This window comes from Somniosus microcephalus, chromosome 17 (genome assembly GCF_052327205.1).
Source record: "Somniosus microcephalus isolate GS21.2 chromosome 17, FLI_Smic_1.0, whole genome shotgun sequence".
Taxonomy (NCBI): domain Eukaryota; kingdom Metazoa; phylum Chordata; class Chondrichthyes; order Squaliformes; family Somniosidae; genus Somniosus; species Somniosus microcephalus.
In genome coordinates, this window is record NC_141003.1 from 84,833,357 (window position 1) to 84,852,919 (window position 19,563).

A 19,563-nucleotide genomic window follows, 5' to 3' on the forward strand; every position below is an offset into this window, starting at 1 on the left:
CTGGGCCTCCTTCTCGACCGAAGAGTGTCGGATCTCAGGGCCCTGGAGGGTCCTTGAGAAGAAGGCCACAGGTCTCCCCGCCTGGTTAAGGGTTGCAGCTAGGGCGAAGTCGGATGCATCGCTCTCCACTTGGAAAGGGATAGACTCATCCACCGCGTGCATTGTGGCCTTAGCAATGTCTCCCTTTATGAGGGAGAAGGCTGCGCATGCTTCTGCCGTCAGGGGGAAGGAGGTGGACTTCATGAGGGGTCTGGCTTTGTCCGCATAATTGGGCACCCATTGGGCATAGTAGGCGAAGAGCCCCAGGGTTCTCTTCAGCGCCTTTGGACAGTGGGGGAGGGGAAGCTCCATGAGGGGGCGCATTCTTTCGGGGTCGGGGCCGATGACTCCATTCTCTACTACGCACCCGAGGATGGCAAGGCGCGAGGTGTTAAACACATTTCTCCTTATTGTAGGTGAGGTTCAGCCGTTGGGCCGTACGGAGGAATCTCTCCAGATTAACATCATGGTCCTGCCGGTCGCGGCCGCAGATGGTGACGTTATCTAGATAAGGGAACGTGGCATGCAGCCCGTTCTGGTCAACCATCCGGTCCATCTCCCTTTGGAAGACCGAAACCCCGTTGGTGACGCCGAAGGGAACCCTAAGGAAGTGGTAGAGGCGGCCATTCGCCTCGAAGGCGGTATACTGGCGGTCCTCAGGGCGGCTAGGGAGTTGGTGATAGGCCGACTTAAGGTCGATGGTAGAGAATACCCGGTACTGTGCAATCTGATTGACCATATCAGATATGCGGGGAAGGGGGTATGCGTCCAGCTGGGTGTACCGGTTTATGGTTTGGCTGTAGTCAATGACCAGGCGGTGTTTATCGCCGGTCTTAACGACTACGACCTGGGCACGCCAGGGGCTGTTGCTTCTCTCGATGATGCCCTCCTTCAGGAGTCGCTGCACCTCGGAGCTAATAAAAGCTCTGTCCCCGGCGCTGTACCGCCTGCTCTTGGTAGCGACGGGTTTACAGTCGCGGGTGAGGTTAGCGAACAGGGAGGGGGGGCGGGACCTTGAGGGTGGATAGGCCGCAGGTGGTACGCGGTGGGCGGTTTAAAAGCTGCTGGTTGTAGACTGTGAGTGGGGGGAGGGGTCCACTGTATGCCAAAATGACACTTTGAAGGTGGGATTGGAAATCCAGCCCTAGTAGGACGGCAGCGCAGAGCTGGGGCAGGACGAGAAGTTTAAAATTTTTATACTCCGTGCCCCTAACCGACAGGGTCACAACACAGTAGCCGCTGATGTCTGTAGAATGGGACCTCGACGCCATTGAGATCCGGTTGCGCGTTGGCCGGACAGTGAGGGAGTAGTGGCTCACCGTGTCTGGATGGATGAAACTCTCCGTGCTTCCGCTGTCGAACAGGCAGGTCGTGGCGTGGCCGTTTACTTTGATGTCCATCATGGACTTGGACAGGTGATGCGGGCGAGCTTGGTCAAGTGTGACGGAGGCTAGTGTATGGCTGAGCGAGCTGCTGTAGTCTGCGGGTGAGGCGGTGGTCAGGTCTGGAGACAAGGTGGCGGTCGAGTGTGGTGAACAAAATGGTGGCGCCCACGACGTTGAATAAAATGGCGGAGAAGATGGCCGCCCCACAACTCACATGAGGCACTGCCGGCGTCGGTGGCCTTGATCAAAGATGGCCGCCCCACGACTCTCACGAGGGGATACTGGCATCTGTGGCCTTGATGAAAGATGGCCGCCCCCACAACTCGCATGAGGCACTGCTGGCGTCTGTGGCTTTCCCCCTGCAGGCCTTCGCGAAGTGGCCTTTCTTGTGGCAGTCGGAGCAGGTCGCGTTTCTTGCAGGGCAGCGCGCCCTCGGGTGTTTCACCTGGCCACAGAAGAAGCAGCCGGCGGCCCGATCGCGGGGCTCCGATGTCGCAGCCGGTACCGGGGGTGGTGGTCCCGATCGGTTCCGGGACACCGACGCTGTGGTAGGTCCCAGAGGCGGCGGTGCGAGGGGTATTGCGGCCGGGGTCGGGCCCGAGTCCCAGGGTCGCGCAGCACAGTACCTGGAGTACGCCTCGAGGTCCCGATGGGCCACTTCCAAGGAGCGAGCGAGGATAGCAGCTGTTTTCAGGTCGAGGTCCTTTGATTCCAGCAGTCTTTGCCATGAGTAGTCTGACCGAAGGCCTTTCACGAAGGCATCTCGGATGTTTCCATCTGTATGTTCTGCAGCTGTTACGGCTTTAAAGTCACAGTCCCTGCCGAGTATTTGCAGCGCCCGTAAGAAATCATCAACCGACTCTCCTGGCTGTTGCGAGCGGGATCTTAGGAGATGCCTGGCGTACATTGAGTTTACAGGGCTCAGATACTGTTCTTTTAGCAGGTTGAGGGCGTCCTCGTATGTGGCAATGTCCCGGATGAGTGCAAATACTTTAGGGCTCACCTGAGCGGTCAGAACTCTTAGTTTGGATGCCGGAGGCACGCCAGATTCTCCCAGGTAGGCTTGGAAGCAGCTCAGCCAGTGTTCGAAGTCGAGGGCTGAATTCGCAGCCTGTGGGTTTAGATCCAGGTACGGCGGCCGGAGGGCTCGTAGCCAGGCCGGCTGCTGGGGCTGTTGTAGATGGCCGTTTGGCTGAGGCTGTATGTCTGACTGGTCGTTTGGCTGCTCCGTTGTAGACATTTCAAACTTTAGCCAATAAAATTGATATACCTATCAATTCAGTTCATGAAAAGCGACGAGTTAAGTTAGTAACTATAGGTTTTTATTGGCTAAATAACAGAGCCCACCCTCGTGGGTGATCGGATCCAACAAGGAGGAATACCAGCCAGTCGACCACCTTTATACCTGGGCAAGCAGGCGGAGCCATGGGCGGAGTCAGCTGTGGTCAGCCCAGGTATAACAGTGTGGCAAGAGGTGACCTTGTGTAGTGATAAACTATGGTTATCACTGTTTACACTGTTGTAACGATATAAACAGTGATAACCATAGTGTAACGATAGTGAACGATAAAAGTGGTTTACCACAATCACATTGCTTTTTGTGGGAGCTTGCTGTGTGCAAATTGGCTGCCGCGTTTCCTACATTACAATGGTGGCTACCAATGTTTCCTGTAATTTCTTTGGGCGCCGCCCGACCCCTTTAAGGGGCTGCACGGGCCGTTCACAATACCACAAATGCACGGTTTTTGCATTGAAAAGCTGGTTGTGTGAGATCCTTGGAGCGCTGCGCAGCTAACCGGGAACATTGGTGACGACATTTTAAAAGTACTTCATTGGCTGTAAAGCGCTTTGGGACGTCCGGTGGTCATGAAAGGCGCTGGAGAAATGCAAGTCTTTTTCTTTGCATCAAACAGCTAAACTGTGCTTTTTCCGACTACGCTCAAATGCCACGATGGGAGAGTTAAGGTGCTTATAGTTTAGAATTCACACCGCAGAAACAGGCCAGTCGGCCCAACCAGTCCATGCCGGTGTTTATGCTCCACTCAAACCTCCTCCCATCCTTCCTCATCTAACTAGCAGCGTAACCCTCTATTCCCTTCTCCCTATATACTTACCCAGCCTCCCCTTAAATGCATCGATACTATTCGCCTCAACCACTCCCCGTGGCAGCGAGTTCCACATTCTCACCACTCTGGGTAAAGAAGTTTCTTCTGAATTCCCTATTGGATTTACTTGAACATCCCAAAATATCTTTGCCCCACCATTGGCTGCCGGGCCTTCAGCCATCTAGTCCCTAAGCTCTGGAATTCCCTTTCAACCTCCCTCTGCTCCTTTAACCCCACCTCTTTGACCAAGCTTTTAGTCACCCCTCCTAATATCTCCTCCTTCTGCTTGATGTTGATTTTTATCTGGTTATGCTTCTATGAAGCACCTTGGGATGCTTTTCTACGTTAAAGATGCAGTACCAATGTCGAGGCACGGGCCGAATGGCTGGCTGTTTTTCACCCCTGACTTGTTCCTTCTGACAACCCAATGCTCATGAGAGCCTGGATTCCCTCACTTAACTGCAAGGGGTTTGGAGCATAAGAGTGAGGAAGTCTTGCTGCAATTGTACAGGGCCTTGGTGAGACCACACCTGGAGTACTGTGCACAGTTCTGGTCTCCTTATCTAAGGAAGGATATACTTGCCTTAGAAGCGGTGCAACAAAGGTTCACTAGATTGATTCCTGGGATGAGAGGCTTGTCCTATGAGGAGAGATTGTGTAGAATGGGCCGATACTCTCTGGAGTTTAGAAGAATGAGAGGTGATCTCATTGAAACAGACAAGATTCTGAGGGGGGATTGACAGGGTAGATGCTGAGAGATTGTTTCCCCTGGCTGGAGAGTCTAGAACTAGGGGGCACAGTCTCAGGATAAGGGGTCGGCCATTTAGGACTGAGATGAGGAGGAATTTCTTCACTCAGGGTGGTGAATCTTTGGAATTCTCTACCCCAGAGGGCTGTGGATGCTCAGTCGTTGAGGATATTCAAGGCTGAGAGAGGTAGATTTTTGGACTCCAGAGGAATCAAGGGATATGGGGATCGGGCGGGAAAGTGGAGTTGTGGTCGATGATCAGCCATGATCTTATTGAATGACGGAGCATGCTCGAGGGGCCGTGTGGCGGAGCGGGCTTGAGGGGCCGTGTGGCGGAGCGGGCTCGAGGGGCCGTGTGGCGGAGCGGGCTCGAGGGGCCGTGTGGCGGAGCGGGCTCGAGGGGCTGTGTGGCGGAGCGGGCTTGAGTGGCCGACGACTCCTATTTTTTATGTTCTTGTGTTCTTACCCATCCAATTTGGCTAAACCTAATGCCTTTGGTGAACTTTTGTCCTCGTAACATGTTGGCTCTGGTTGCAAGGCCTGTGAATGTGTCGGGTCAGGACGGGATAACCTGACCAGCTGCTCTGTGATTATGTGCAACGTTCACAGCTCAGTTTAAATTTATCAACAACACCGGAAAGCCAGCTTTTGTTGTGAAGAGTAGCGGTAGTGTGGGGTGTTATTAGTATAAGTAGATTTTTGATGTTTCTAATAAAATAGCATAGTCTCTTTGTGAATTCAGGAAGAGAAGTGTGTTTTGGTGATAGTCAGAAAGTCTTTAGAATATTTAAGAAAGCATGGAAGAAAGTCAAAGCTATCAGGTTATTTCCTTCCGCAGAGCAGATACAATCCGCTTTATCATGAACTGCACCTAACCATTTATTTGCCTCAACAAGGGTTCTGCAAAGTTTCTCTTTTTTTTCCCCTCCACCCCTCATAAAAGAAATAAAATGTGCAAAATTGCACGCTAGTTATCAAATCTTGTAACCTTGACCAGTCACTTTCCTTAACGTGAGACTTCCATGGTGCTAGCCGGTTGAACATCAGAAATCACTTGTGCATAATTGTCTTTTGTAATTGTCTCAGTCCCATTTGACTGGATAGTAGCCTGGCTTTATAAAAGATTATCAATCCAGTCAGCTGTCGGAGAGATCTGCATTCACCACTTTTATAATGCAAGTGCAATAATTAATACAAAGGCTACATAACCTATTGGCATCACAGATAGGAAAGTGACGCTGCGTGTGAGCTTATTTACTGAAGAGTTGGAGACAAAAAAGAAACTATATCGTTGTCAGAAATCTAAAATTGAAGCAGAAAATGCTGGAAACACCCAGCAGACCTGAAGAGAAAAGACAGGCGATCCTTTTGGTTGGACTGATCTCTGGAGCGAAGAGATTGAACATGTTATATTGGAAGTTTCACCTGGGTTTATTGATGCTGCTCAAGAAATTAAATAAACTGGGGAGAGTCCATCAGAGTACTGTACCCACGGTCTGTTTGAAGAAGCAGCATGCTGGGCTGAATAACCTATTCTTGACGCATAATACATTCTTATTCTCTGATCAGAGAATAACCGAAGACCGGAAGTATGTTACAAAGATAACACATTTGCATGAGGTGGATTTTAAAATTCTCATCCTTGTTTTCCAATCCCTCCATGGCCTCGCCCCTCCCTATCTGGCGGTGCTTTTGTAACCACCTCCAGCCCCACAAACTCCCCCCCCCCCGCTCCAAACCCCCAAGATATCAGCACTCCTCTAATTCTGGCTTCTTCAGCATCCCCGATTTTAATCACTCCACCATTGGTGGTCGTGCCTTCAGCTGCCTGGGCCCTAAGCTCTGGAATTCCCTCCCTAAACCTCTCCGTCTCTCTCTCCTCCTTTAAGACGCTCCTTAAAACCTACCTCTTTGACCAAGCGTTTGGTCACCTGCCCTAATTTCTCCTTATGTGGCTCGGTGTCAAATTTTGCTTGATAACGCTCCTGTGAAGCATCTTGGGACGTTTTACTATGTTAAAGGCACTACATAAATGCAAGTTGTTGTTGGATGTCATAAATTTGCAATAATAATTACAGTTTGCAGTCATTCAGATTCTCCCCCACCACCTCCTCCTCAGTTGTAACTTCATGTACACTCCTATGGATCTTTCACCGTGTGCTATTTACCTTTGTGAAGTTATCCATTTCACTTCCACCATTTGGAGTTTCTATCTATGGTTGCAACACATGAGTTTTTTCCTGTTGCAAAAAAGGAAGAGGTGTATTTCAGAAGTGATGTTAGTTCAGAGTTAACGTGGGTATCTGCTGAGTACCAGAGAAGGCGTTGTTTAAAAAATATAACTGGAGCAGTGCTCAACCAGAAGAATGCAAGCGAACATATTTTAATTAATTGCATTCTGTTAGAATGGTTTGTGCATCAGTGTTGTCATTCGGGATCATTCCATTCTTCCAGCAAGATGTTGTCTTGCTTACGATCCTTGATGGAGCAAGCCGCACGACTGGTCAGTCTATTCCGATTTACAATATCTGTAACTGACTGATTTGTAAAAGATTACCTTTTTGTTTTAGATTTGTTTCTTGCCGTGTAGTCCACCATCCCTTGTTCAAATAAATAGCTTGCTGCTCTTGATCCCGCAATTTGGAGTTGTGCAAGAGTGGACAAGGAGGACTTGTCTGCTTTCCCCACCTATACTCGTGGAGATAAACACTGCTCATGGTGTCATCTACTGTATATAGAATCAAAAGTAGAACACCTTCCTAGAATCGTACAGCACAGAAGGGAGGCCATTCAGCCCATCGAGTCTACGCCGGCTCTTTCGAAGAGCAATCCAGTTAGTCCCACTCCCCCTGCTTTTTCCCCATAATCCCTGCAATTTGTTTTTCTCCTTCGATTGTTTATCCAATTCCCTTTTGAAGGCTACTATTGAATCGATTAAGCAGCGCATTCCAGATCCAATCCCTGCCACTGTATTTCACAGTGCACAGGTGTGCCAACACGCTGGGCCTCTACACAGATCTAATAATTGAGCATGACGATTTGAATTGTCGCCTGTCACTTTAATTCAACGCTCCACTCCCACTCGGACCTCTCCGTCCTCGGCCTCTTACACTGTTCCAATGAAGCTCAACGTAAGCTCGAGGAACAGCACCTCATCTTTCAATTAGGCACCTTACAGCCTTCTGGACTCAACATAGAGTTCAACAATTTCAGACCTAACCTATACCTACATTTTTTCATATGGCAGCTGTTGATGATTCTGCTGTTCCCATTGACACCTCCTCTAGACCCATCTTTTGTTTCTTTACTTGTCCCATTACCATCTCCTTTTGTGCCATCACCCCTGTTGTCATTTAATCTCTCCGGCCTTCACCCTATCACAGACCTTCCCTTTTGTTCTTTCCTCCCCTCCCCCTTTCCCTGCCCTTGCTTAAAAACCTGTTACATCTCGAACTTTTTCCAGTTCTGACGTAAGGTCATTGACCTGAAACGTGAACTCTGTTTCTCTCTGCACAGATGCTGCCTGACCTGCTGAGTATTTCCCGCATTTTCTGTGAATATTTTATGCCAATTTGAATGGTTCCCTGGATTTGACAATGGAATAGATTTTTTACCTGTGGGACCTGGGTTTAAATCAAGCTCGGACTAATGGGATGAAAGTCACTGAGCAACCGTAACCCATTTCTACACAGTATGGATTCACTGCATCAATGGGCACAAATTGGCGCTCTGAGCTGATGTGGGAACTAGAAAATTCATATTGGTCCAGTTGGAACTGTTTTGGACCTGAAGCTGAACATGTTGGGACAGAGTAGCAGCAACTTAGCCTGATCTGTAATATACTTGGGCTGGAAATGCTCACTGCAAACTTAAAAGGCAAAAAGGGAAAGTAATGCTGCGCCCAGAAGAGTTTTAATCACACTTCCGTTGTTCACTTGAGTCGTAACAAATTCAGTCTTACGGTTATAATCACTTTATTTTTTCTACTTTAACATAAAAAAGAATTTGTTCAGAGTATAACTCAGTTTACAAGTGGAGTTTTGTAAGCAGATTTGAATGTAGGCAGACGGTCATCCTTGTACATTTCTTGCTTCTGAAATTTAACACAAAAACTGCTTTAATGCTCTGTTTTTCTCCTTATGAAACTGGCATTGCCTTGTATGGTAGTCTCTGGTCAATGCAGTGTCCTTCAGCCGATTCTTACACACACAAGTTTACATTTCTCTCCAACATACGTACACCAACAACCTTTCACATAAGTTGCAGTGCCCTTGTTGTGACCATAACAGTTATAACCTAAACATTCTATTATGGCTCTACTATAAACACCCCAAGGCCTTACTTCAATCTTGAACGCAGATGGTTGCTAGGGTGATCTGTAATTCTTTCTCTCTCGACTGTTGCTAGGCTTAGGGTATCTCTCTCTCCCCCTCATGTACCAACAGCGAGATCCCTACCGTTCATGAGCACAAACACTCATGCAAAAATACAAATTTTAAAAAGGCATTAATGTACTCTTCAACCAGGTCCTGAATTTTATGCTGATTCAGATTGCTAAACCATTTATTTCCCTGGTATGGGCGGCAACATTTTCCTGCTTACGAACTCATTCATGCACTGTGGCTAGACCCTCTGACAAAATTCCCCATGTGCCATATTACATAAAGTATTTGTTAAATATTATGCTGTATTGGCAATTTATTAATGTGCTAGATGTTTTCTAACCCAGTATAATGTGTGCCGCCCGGATCACCACTCCTGTAGAAATTCTGTGTACAATAGCGGCTGGACACATACAAAGAAAACAAGCTCAGCACATCCCATAATTGCCCAGTGCAGAGTTGGGAATGTTTCCCATTCATGACTGAAGCATTATTTTAAGGCTGGGTTGATTTTTCTTTTTAAAGTGGTCATGCAAAATGAGCACCGATTGGTATTTAATCAGGCTGTTGAGGCATGTGGATTTAATGGAGTGCTCAAATCACTTCGCTTGAAGTAGAACCAGATTGCAAACCAGTATTCCGACAATGTCCTTTTTGTAAACTCGCCGGGCAGAGCAGTACAGGCAAAGGGAGAAGCGAGAGCTGTGCAGTTAAACTCCCATTTTGTTCTTGTTACAGTCCAAATATAGTTTCCTTGAAAATAAAGTGAACCTGCTTCGAAGTAGGGTAAGCTTATTAAGAATCTGAAGCTATGGTTTTCCTTCACTGAATGAGCTGGACGTACATGTGACCTTTAAGTTGTTTACGCACGTTTCTTGTTTTACAGCATTATTCTTCCACTGCCACAAAATGTAATCGATTATTTGCTGGATGATGGGACGCTGGTGGTTTCTGGACGGTAAGAATTAGTCTCTGTTTCTATTAAATTTTTCTCTGTGTAGTGGGTGCTGCAGTACAGTAGAAAAGACATATTCCAAGATGTGGTATTCATGATCGCCTTGGTTAGTATTATTCCAAAAATTACTTGATACCACTAAACCATCTAAATTCAAAAGCTAGATTACATTTTTCCGGTGGAACATAACGTACTTGTTAATTAATTGGTATATAACCGTTATCCTGTAGAAAACTTGAACAAAGCTCAGTAATTCAAAGAGGAACCGAACTGTAATCATTTAAAAATATGCGCATCTTTTTTCAAGCTTAACCAAGGGAGTGACGTTTTTCCATTTAAAAACAGGACGAAGTCAACGTGAGCACAAAATGAGAGATTCTAGCCAGTTTTTCACTCAAACTGTTAACGGGAGGAATTTCATTTTCCAAACTGAAATTGAAATGCGAGGATATACCTAATCAGGAAAGGATGAACAGGCTGGGTCTCTGTTCTCTTGAAAAGAGAAGGCTGAGGGGTGACCTAATAGAGGACTTCAAAATTATGAAAGGTTTTGATAGAGTGGATACAGAGAGAGTTTCCACTTGTGGGGAGGAGCAAAACTAGAGACCATCAATATAAGATAGTCACCAAGAAATCCAATAGGGAATTCAGAAGAAACTTCTTTACCCAGAGAGTGGTGAGAATGTGGAACTCGCTACCACAGGGAGCGGTTGAGGCGAATAGTATCGATGCATTTAAGGGGAGGCTAGACAAGCGCATGAGGGAGAAGGGAATAGAGGGTTATGCTGATAGATTTAGATGAGGAAAGACTGGAGGAGGCTCGAGTGGAGCATAAATGCCGGCATAGACTGGTCGGGCCGAATGGCCTGTTTCTGTGCTGTACATCCTATGTAAAACACTTTTTTTAATACAGGGAATTGCGGTGTGTTTAGTTTAAATAATATCTCTTCTACAGCAGCTCCGAACATACTAGGCAGACACGATGAAGGTAGCGCATCCAGTTCTACATTCTGCTGATCACTTGTGAAGAGCAGTATGTTTACCAACTTTGCAGGCTTAAAGAATTTGACTCAATTATTTTTGAGTGCTAATTTTATTTTAAGTTAATTATGCTTTAATTCTCACCTTTACTTCCAATAGATTGGGTGTTTACAGTCTGTAAGGAATATAATTAATTTCTTGTTTTGTAAAATGCACAGATGAAGGAAGAAGTATTCTGATTGGTCATTGTATAGCTGGTGTTGATGGTGGTGTCATTTGCTACTAATATAATTACTGTAGTTCAGAATGTGCTGCTGAATTCCATTTCACTCCCCTACAAATAATGAAAGGTTAAGGTTTATGGGAAAGTAACTTGGTTTATTAAAATTGAATTCCTGGATTGATTCACTTAAAAGCCATTTTGATGCATTCGGCAAACTTCTCAACAATTCTGGAAAGTATAGTGCTTGCTGACCACCTTGGGAGGAAAGATCCAGTGGGGACTCCTTGAGCCCACATTCCCGATTTTTGTTTCCTAAGAGATTGTTTTCAATTGTTTCAGAAATGAAGTCCCAAGCTGTTCACATGCAGATGATGCCAGTGATGAAGAACAGGATGTACAGGTCGGTATTGTGTTTTGTTCTTTATTGTCTTAATTAAACTGCAATTGTTTCTGTATTAATGCTGTAGATTTATGCTAAATGCTCTGACGGTTTATTATAAGAATGTTTGCTCGGTAACCTTTTGTGTTTCTTTCCTGTAGTGGTCGGATGATGAGAATGTGACAACATTAACGGTAAGAGGTGTATTTGCATATATGTAGCTGTGATATTTGTGTTTAATATGACTGGTATCTTGGCTGAATATCATTTAGAATTTATAGAATAGTACAGCACAGAAGGAGGCCATTCGGCCCATCGAGCCTGTGCCGGCTCTTTCGAAGAGCAATCCAGTCAGCCCCACTCCCCCGCTCTTTCCCCATATCCCTGCAATTTTTTTCTCCTTCGAGTATTTTTCCAATTCCCTTTAGAAGGCAACGCGGTGCTTTCCAGATCCTAACCACTCGCTGCGTAAAATGGTTTTACCTCATGTCGCCTCTGGTCCTTTTGCCAATCACCTTAAATCGGTGCCCTCTGGTTATCGATTTATCAGTAAGCTTTTATTTTAGGACATGGCAGAGAAGGTTAATTATGTGAAAGGCAGTGGGATTGTAGCTTTTATTGCTGTACTTAATTTTTAGTAAAGTCTGCTTTATATAATTTTTAATTAATTATAATTTTCTATGTTTTAGTCTGCCAAATTTACATAAAACTAAATATGAATGTCTTAAATATAAAATTAAGGATATTGTATTAATCAAGCTTGTAGAATTAAGTAAACTATTATACTGCACTTTGAAAATGAACAATTTTAAAATTAAAAGCTTTACTGAAGTGGAAAAATCATGGGTTCTCGCCTCAAAAGTATTTTTGTTTTGTTAATGCTTGAATTTAATCTTTGTGCATTTTTTTTTTAATATGTAGGCTCCAGAATTCCCAGACTTTGCAGCAAAAGTACAGGAAGCTATAAACTCACTGGGAGGCAGCGTCTTTCCAAAGCTTAATTGGAGCTCTCCGAGGGTAAGAAACCTGGGCCAGAAATGCCGCTTGTTTTGGAAGTTTTTGCTGCCAGCCTCTCTCAAAGTTAGTTTTATGCCGTTCAACTTCAATCAGCTGTGAGGAAAACTTTGACGAGTGAAAAGCAAATGTGTCTCTGGATTGAATCTCTGGTTACTGTTAAGGTGGGATGTGACTGTGTCGGGCAGTGTTGGTCTATTGTTGATCTTTTTAAAACAAAATCTGTACATTGTGATAGATTATTTAGCAACAACAACTTGTATTTATATAGCGTCTTTAATGTAGTAAAACGTCCCAAGGCGCTTCACAGGAGTGTTCCAAGACAAGAAAGTTGACACCGAGCCAGATAAGGAGAAATTAGGACAGATGACCAAAGAGGTAGGTTTTAAGGAGCGTCTTAAAGGAGGAGAGAGAGGTAGAGAGGCGGAGAGATTTAGGGAGGGAATTCTGGAGCTTAGGGCCTTGGTAGCTGAAGGCACGGTCACCAATGGTGGAGCGATTAAAGAATAAAGCAAACTCTGTATCGGCTTTGCAATGTTTTTCATGAAATGATCTTGAGTTTCTTACAGATGCAGACTAATTCTAATTGGCTATCATTCTGTCACCATACTCTGGTCACATCTGTCAATGCCAAAAAGCAGGAATCAAATAAGTCTTGCATGGCTTCACCAATCTTTTTCGACGTGTTAGTCAAGTTGCCTAAAGGGTAAGGCTCCTTACTTTCTTAGGCTGAGTCAGGTCTAAGGCAACCATTTGGAATTTGAGAAAATAAACCCGAGCCAGGGGATTTGGTGTTGGTTATTTATTCATTCATGGGATGTGGACGTCGCTGGCAATGCCAGCATTTCTTGCCCATCCATAATTGCCCTTTGATACAACTGAGTGGCTTGCTAGGCCATTTCAGAGGGCAGTATCAGAGTCAACCACATTGCTGCGGATCTGGAGTCACATATAGGCCAGATCGGGTACAGGCAGTAGATTTCCTTCTCTAAAGGACATTAGCGAACCAGATGGGTTTTTACGACAATCCGTTAGTTTCATGGTCACCATTACTGGTGCTGGCTTTTGTTATTCCAGATTTATTGCTGTCGCATTGTTGGCATTGTATTGGAATGGCTGACCTTGTGTGGCTCTGATCAGAACTAAGAGTAGTCGGTAGTGATGGGTGGCGCAGCTTGTCCGAGTGTCATGCTGCGTCACAAAGTAACGGGATGTGTGTGTTCCTTGTAACCACAAATGATGAGTTTCAATCTCGTCTGGGGATGGACTGAATGGAAGGAGTGAAAATTGAAAGAGTGAATTGACACCATCCGTCCAAAGGTCAGATATAGAACAACAATGGGACAAGCCTGGAGACGGATCAGATAGTTTTGGTTGGGGAAGACGTGATGTGGTTGAAAACAAAATGAGAAATATGGGAGAAAATGTTAGAACAGATTGGAGCACTTTCGTGTGGCACCTCAAAAGAGTGAAAACCTGTTTCATTTCACCTCTGCTGGGTTTGTGATTTCAACTGCATTTCTGTGGGGTGATGCTGAAAGAAAAAGAAAGACTTGCATTTCTATAGCGCCTTTCACGACCACCGGACGTCCCAATCCGCTTCACAGCCAATGAAGTACTTTTTGAAGTGGAGTCACTGTTGTAATGCAGGAACCACGGCAGCCAATTTGCGCACAGCAAGATCCCACAAACAGCATTGTGATCATGACCAGATAATCTGCTTTAGTGATGTTGGTTGAGGGATTAATATTGGCCCCAGGACACCAGGGAGAACTCCCCCTGCTCTTCTTTAAAATAGTGGCCGCGGAATATTTTACGTCCACCCGAGAGAGCAGACGGGGCCTCGGTTTAACTTCTCATCCAAAAGATGGCACCTCCGACAGTGCAGCACTCCCTCAGTACTGCACTGGAGTGTTGGCCTAAATTTTTGAGCCCAAGTCTCTAGATTGGAATTCGGACCCACAACTTTCTGACTCCGAGGTGAGAGTGCTACCCACTGAACCACTGGTTGAGCGTAGGAGGTTAGAAGATGTTTTTCACTCAAAGGATAACTAGAATATTGGAATGCTTTGCCGCAAATGGCTAATGAGTCACAACGTTTAAGAAGGAATTGGATTAAACACCGGAAGAAAAATATTCAAGAGTACAGGGAAAGGTACAAGGAAATGATAGAGCATCTCCACAGATGCTGCCTGACCTGAATATTTCCAGCATTTTCTATTTATATTTCAGATTTCCAGCGTCCGCGGTATTTTGCCTTTTATATTAGTATTAGAGTAAATACGAGGGGAAAAAAAAGAGAAATGTATTTAAGGCCTTTTTTTATATTTCTATTTTAAGAGCTCTTCAATTATTTTCATGCAAATTGCTGAAGATAACATGAAATTTCAGATTTGATCATCTTAATCACTGGCACTTGTATCACACCTTTTCAGTGGAGTAAAACATCCTAAGGCACTTCACAAAGGATGCGTAATGGATGCCGAGTAGGACAGTCGGGAGGCAACTGAAGGTTCGGTCGAAGAGATGAGTTTTGAGGAGGCTTTTGAACGTGGGAAGAGATGTAGTAAGACAAAAGGGGCTTATTAATGGAAGTCCAGATAATCAAGAGCCTTGATGATTGAAATGACTGCTCCCGATAGCATGGTTCGATGGCCGCAGGGAAATCTAGACCCAAAATAGCGGATGTGAGCTGGGACACAGTTTGTCATTTGTAGGGACAGTCAATATCATAGAAATTTATGGCACAGGAGGCCATTCGGCCCATCGTGTCTGTGCCGGCCGAAAAAGAGCTCTCCAGCCTAATCCCACTTCCCAGCTCTTGGTCCGTAGCCCTGTAGGTTACGGCACTTCAAGTGCATATCCAAGTACTTTTTAAATGTGATGAGGGTTTCTGCCTCTACCACCCTTTCAGGCAGTGAGTTCCAGACCCCCACCACCCTCTGGGTGAAGACAGTTCTCCTCAACTCCCCTCTAATCCTTCTACCAATTACTTTAAATCTATGCCCCCTGGTTATTGACCCCTCTGCTAAGGGAAATAGGTCCTTCCTATCCACTCTATCTAGGCCCCTTCTAATTTTATACACCTCAATTAAGCCTCCCCTCGGCCTGCTTTGTTCCAAAGAAAACAGCCTACCCACTCTTTCCTCATAGCTAAAATTCTCCAGTCCTGGCAACATCCTCGTAAATCTCCTCTGTACCCTCTCTAGTGCATCTAGAGTCAGAAGACATAGTACATAGAGTCAGAAGGTTGTGGGTTCAAGTCCCACTCCAGGGACTTGAACACAAATCTAGGCTGACAGGGCAGTGCTGAGGGAGTGCTGCACTGATGGAGGTGGCGTCTTTCGAATGAGGCCCGTCTGCTCTCTCAAGTGAACATAAAAGATCCCGTGGCACTATTTCGAAGAAGAGCAGGGGAGTTATCCCCAGTGTCCTGGCCAATATATATCCCTCAATCAACATAACAAAAACAGATTATCTGGTCATTATCACATTGCTGTTTGTGGGAGCTTGCTGTGCGCAAATTGGCTGCCGCGTTTCCCACATTGCAACAGTGATTCCACCTCAAAAATACTTCATTGGCTGTAAAGCGCTTTGAGACGTCCGGTGGTCGTGAAAGGAGCTATATAAATGCAAGCCTTTTAAGTCTTTATCTGTGTCCATCGTATGATTTTTGCCATTCAGTTGCCAGCCGACATCAAGAGTGTGTGAGAGTGAATCCATTTGTCCCTGTTCTGCCTGACATGCACCTCCTATGGTCGAGACATCTGTTTCACAAGAGGAACAATTGGCGTGGGTTCAATGAAAATAGATTTACTTTGGGATAATCTGTGCCTAAATAAAACTTTTCCGAACCAGTTGACCGTGTCTACTGGCTAATCCATTGCTGTACTAAGCCCTGCTTCTGGAATTCTCTCCCAAAACCACGTTGTCTTGCTACCTTCCGTGCTTTCAAAAACCTCCTACAAAGCCTTTTTGTTTCCATTTGGTCTCTTCACCCTCCCATTGTTGTCAATGGCTCGGAAAATGTTACTTTCCTTATCTACAGTGTGGGCAAACTTTAAAGGGGAAAAAAATGATTGAAACTTGAGGCATGTGAAATAACGGCCCAGAAATTCGGGTCAGAGGCTTCCCGCGGGTGCAAGCCTCCGACCTGCACTTACCTAGTGCGCCGGCCGTTGAGCTGTGGGCCCGCGTGGGATTCCGATCCTGGGCCTCCTCCAACTGCCGGCGCGCAGTGCTTGCGTATCCCGGGGGCGCAGTTAGTTCGATGCGTCCCCTGGGATCACGTGGGCCATGGAGAGCCAATGGTAGCAGGGAATGCTTCATTCATAAGTTTGACAGGAAGAGCTGTCAAAACTATAAATACTATAAGCCCCAAAAATCACTAAAACTTCAAATAATTTTTTTTTTTAATCACATTTTTAAAATAACTATAAATTATATAAAATAACTATTTTAAACAATAATTTAAATTTTTGAAAATATTAATTACATTTTCTAACAGGGCTAAAAAAAAAAACGTACCTTTAAAGTATTTATAGAAATAATAAACCTGTGGAAAAAATGTTTTCATTTTAATTAATTCACCACTTACCTTGTTGAAAGCAGGCCTTGCGACTGCTTTTTACATGTGTAACTTCTGGAGACTTACCTTCCCGGAGAAACCTGCAAAAAAAACGTAAGTTCGATGCGCACGCGCTGCCTCTCCGGTGCACGCGTTCCACCTGTCAACCCCTTCTTTCAGGGGAACGGAAGTGCCGGTTTCCCATGCATGCACAAAACCGGCACTTCCATTGGGCTTATGGGTGAGTACCCCGTGCGTACTCACCCGTGGAGACCCGAATTTCTGGGCCAATAAATCACTAAGCTGTAGTACTCAATTTCTATCATTAGGTGGCATATCTGTTTAACAAGAGTTGAAATGATCTTGCATGAATGAAATTTAACAGAATTCTTTTTAGACTATTTCTGCAGTTGGTAGATTTTTGCCCCCCACTTTCACTTCTGTGAAGATACACTGAAGGATGAATCCACAGGCAGCTATTGTGCCACTGCCCCCGTCCCATGCTTTGCCCAAATGGTCATTTTTCTGGGTTGAGTGTTGACAAGTTATTGGACTGCGAGGAGGAGGTCACAATCCGAGCGGAACGCGCTGTTGTACTCAGCTGTGTCCAAGCCCACCAGATAGCAGTCGGATGTGTGAACAGTGGCTAATGCAGTTGTGGTGTCCCAAAAAGCAGTAGATGCTAGCTCAATTACTAATTTTAAATCTGAGATCGATAGGTTTTTGCTAGACAAGGGTATAAAAGGATATGGAGCCAAGGCAAGTGGAAGAAGTTGATATGCAGATCAGCCGCAATCTAATTGAATAGTGGAACAGGCTCGAGGGGCTGAATGGCCTCCTCCTGTTCCTATGTTATGCCATCATAACAGAGATGAGATAATGCGGCACTGACCAGGACTCAAACCTAGGCCCTTCCTAGTCTCTATGCCCCCTGGTTATTGATCCTTCTGCTAAGGGAAATGGGTCCTTCCTATCCACTCTATCTAGGCCCCTCATAATTTTATACACCTCAATTAAATCTCCCCTCAGCCTCCTCTGTTCCTGATGATTTGTTTTATATAAAATGCCAGCGAAGATTTGTCCCAGCTGGAGAATTTATGCAGGCAATCTTTTCCATCCTATATAAAATGGAGAGGGTTTATCGTGTTTGACAAATCTTTTACAGTTTTTTGAGGTTGTAACTAGCAGAATAGATAAGGGGGAATGTGGTGCATTTGGATTTTCAGAAGGCATTCGATAAGGTGCCACACAAGAGGTTATTAAACAAAATTAGGGCTCATGGGATTGGGGGTAATATACTAGCATAGATTGAGGATTGGTTAACGGACAGAAAACAGAGAGTAGGAATAAACTGGTCATTTTCGGGTTGGCAGGCTGTAACTAGAGGGTACCACAAGGATCAGTGCTTGGGCCTCAGCTATTCACAATCTGTATCAATGATTTGGATGAGGGGACCAAATGTAATATATCCAAGTTTGCTGATGATACAAAGCTGGGTGGGAATGTAAGTTGTGAGGAGGATGCAAGGAGGCTTCAAGGGGATACAGACAGGCTAAGTGAGTGGGCAAGAACATGGCAAATGGAATATAATGTGGAGAAATGTGAAGTTATCCACTTTGGTAGGAAAAATAGAAAAGCAGAGTTTTTTTAAATGGTGAGAAATTGGGAAATGTTGGTGTTCAGAGGGACCTGGGTGTCCTTGTACACGAATCACTGAAAGTTAACATGCAGGTACAGCAAGCAATTAGGAAAGCAAATGCTATGTTGGCCTTTATTACAAGAGGATTTGAGTATAAGAGTAAAGATGTCTTACTGCAATTATATAGGGCCCTGGTGAGACCACACCTGGAGTATTGTGTACAGTTTTGGTCTCCTTACCTAAGGAAGGATATACTTGTCATAGAGGGAGTGCAACAAAGGTTCACCAGACTGGTTCCTGGGATGGGGGATTGTCCTATGAGGAGAGATTGAGTAGACTAGGTCTATATTCTCTAGAGTTTAGAAGAATGAGAGGTGATCTCATTCAAACATACAAAATTCTTCCAGGGCTTGACAGGGTAGATGCAGGGAGGATGTTTCCCCCTGGCTGGGGAGTCTAGAACCAGGGGTCACAGTCTCAGAATAAGGGGTCGGCCATTTAGGACTGAGATGAGGAGAAATGTTTTCACTCAGAGGGTGGTGAATCTTTGGAATTCTCTACCCCAGAGGGCTGTGGAGGCTCAGTCATTGAGTATATTCAAAACAGAGATCGATAGATGTTTGAATATTAAGGGAATCAAGGGATATGGGGATAGTGCAGGAAAGTGGAGATGAGGTAGAAGATCAGCCATGATCTTATTGAATGATGGAGCAGGCTCGATGGGCCAAATGATCGACTCCTGCTCCTAATTCTTACGTTAGATATTCTGGCTATTGACCACAAAATTCTAACATTATATATTCTCAAATTTATTCTCTATTATTAGACTTTTAACACATTTCTTCTGCCCAATGCACAACTCTCACAGCTCCTGTATCTGAAGTATCCAGGGTGAGTGGGAGGTTCTATTGATGAGCCTGTTTGTCTAGGTCTGGGTATTTTTTGTTAATGGTTGTCATAAAAATTCTCATTCTAGCACGAAATGTGTTGTATTTTGCTTAAATGAAAAGCATTCAAAGTTCTTGCCTAATTTAACTTTGTATTTTATAGAGGAAAGTGCCGGATAATGTCCGTCATCCTTAGAATGAGCACATGGCCCATATCCAATCTGTGTTTTACACCTTTCTGTTGTCTCTTTTCCCCACC

At 45.0% G+C, this 19,563-nt stretch overlaps 1 protein-coding gene across 1 annotated transcript in view; it reads left to right on the forward strand.

The window, feature by feature from the left end:
- Positions 1-19,563, forward strand: part of cdc123 (cell division cycle 123 homolog (S. cerevisiae)) — a 40,981-nt gene that overhangs the window by 2,719 nt on the left and 18,699 nt on the right. The window contains exons 2-5 of the mRNA XM_086010782.1: positions 9,546-9,617; positions 11,158-11,218; positions 11,359-11,391; positions 12,119-12,214. Of these exons, the coding sequence (XP_085866908.1) occupies positions 9,546-9,617; positions 11,158-11,218; positions 11,359-11,391; positions 12,119-12,214 (262 nt within the window). The remainder of the gene's footprint in view (positions 1-9,545; positions 9,618-11,157; positions 11,219-11,358; positions 11,392-12,118; positions 12,215-19,563) is intronic.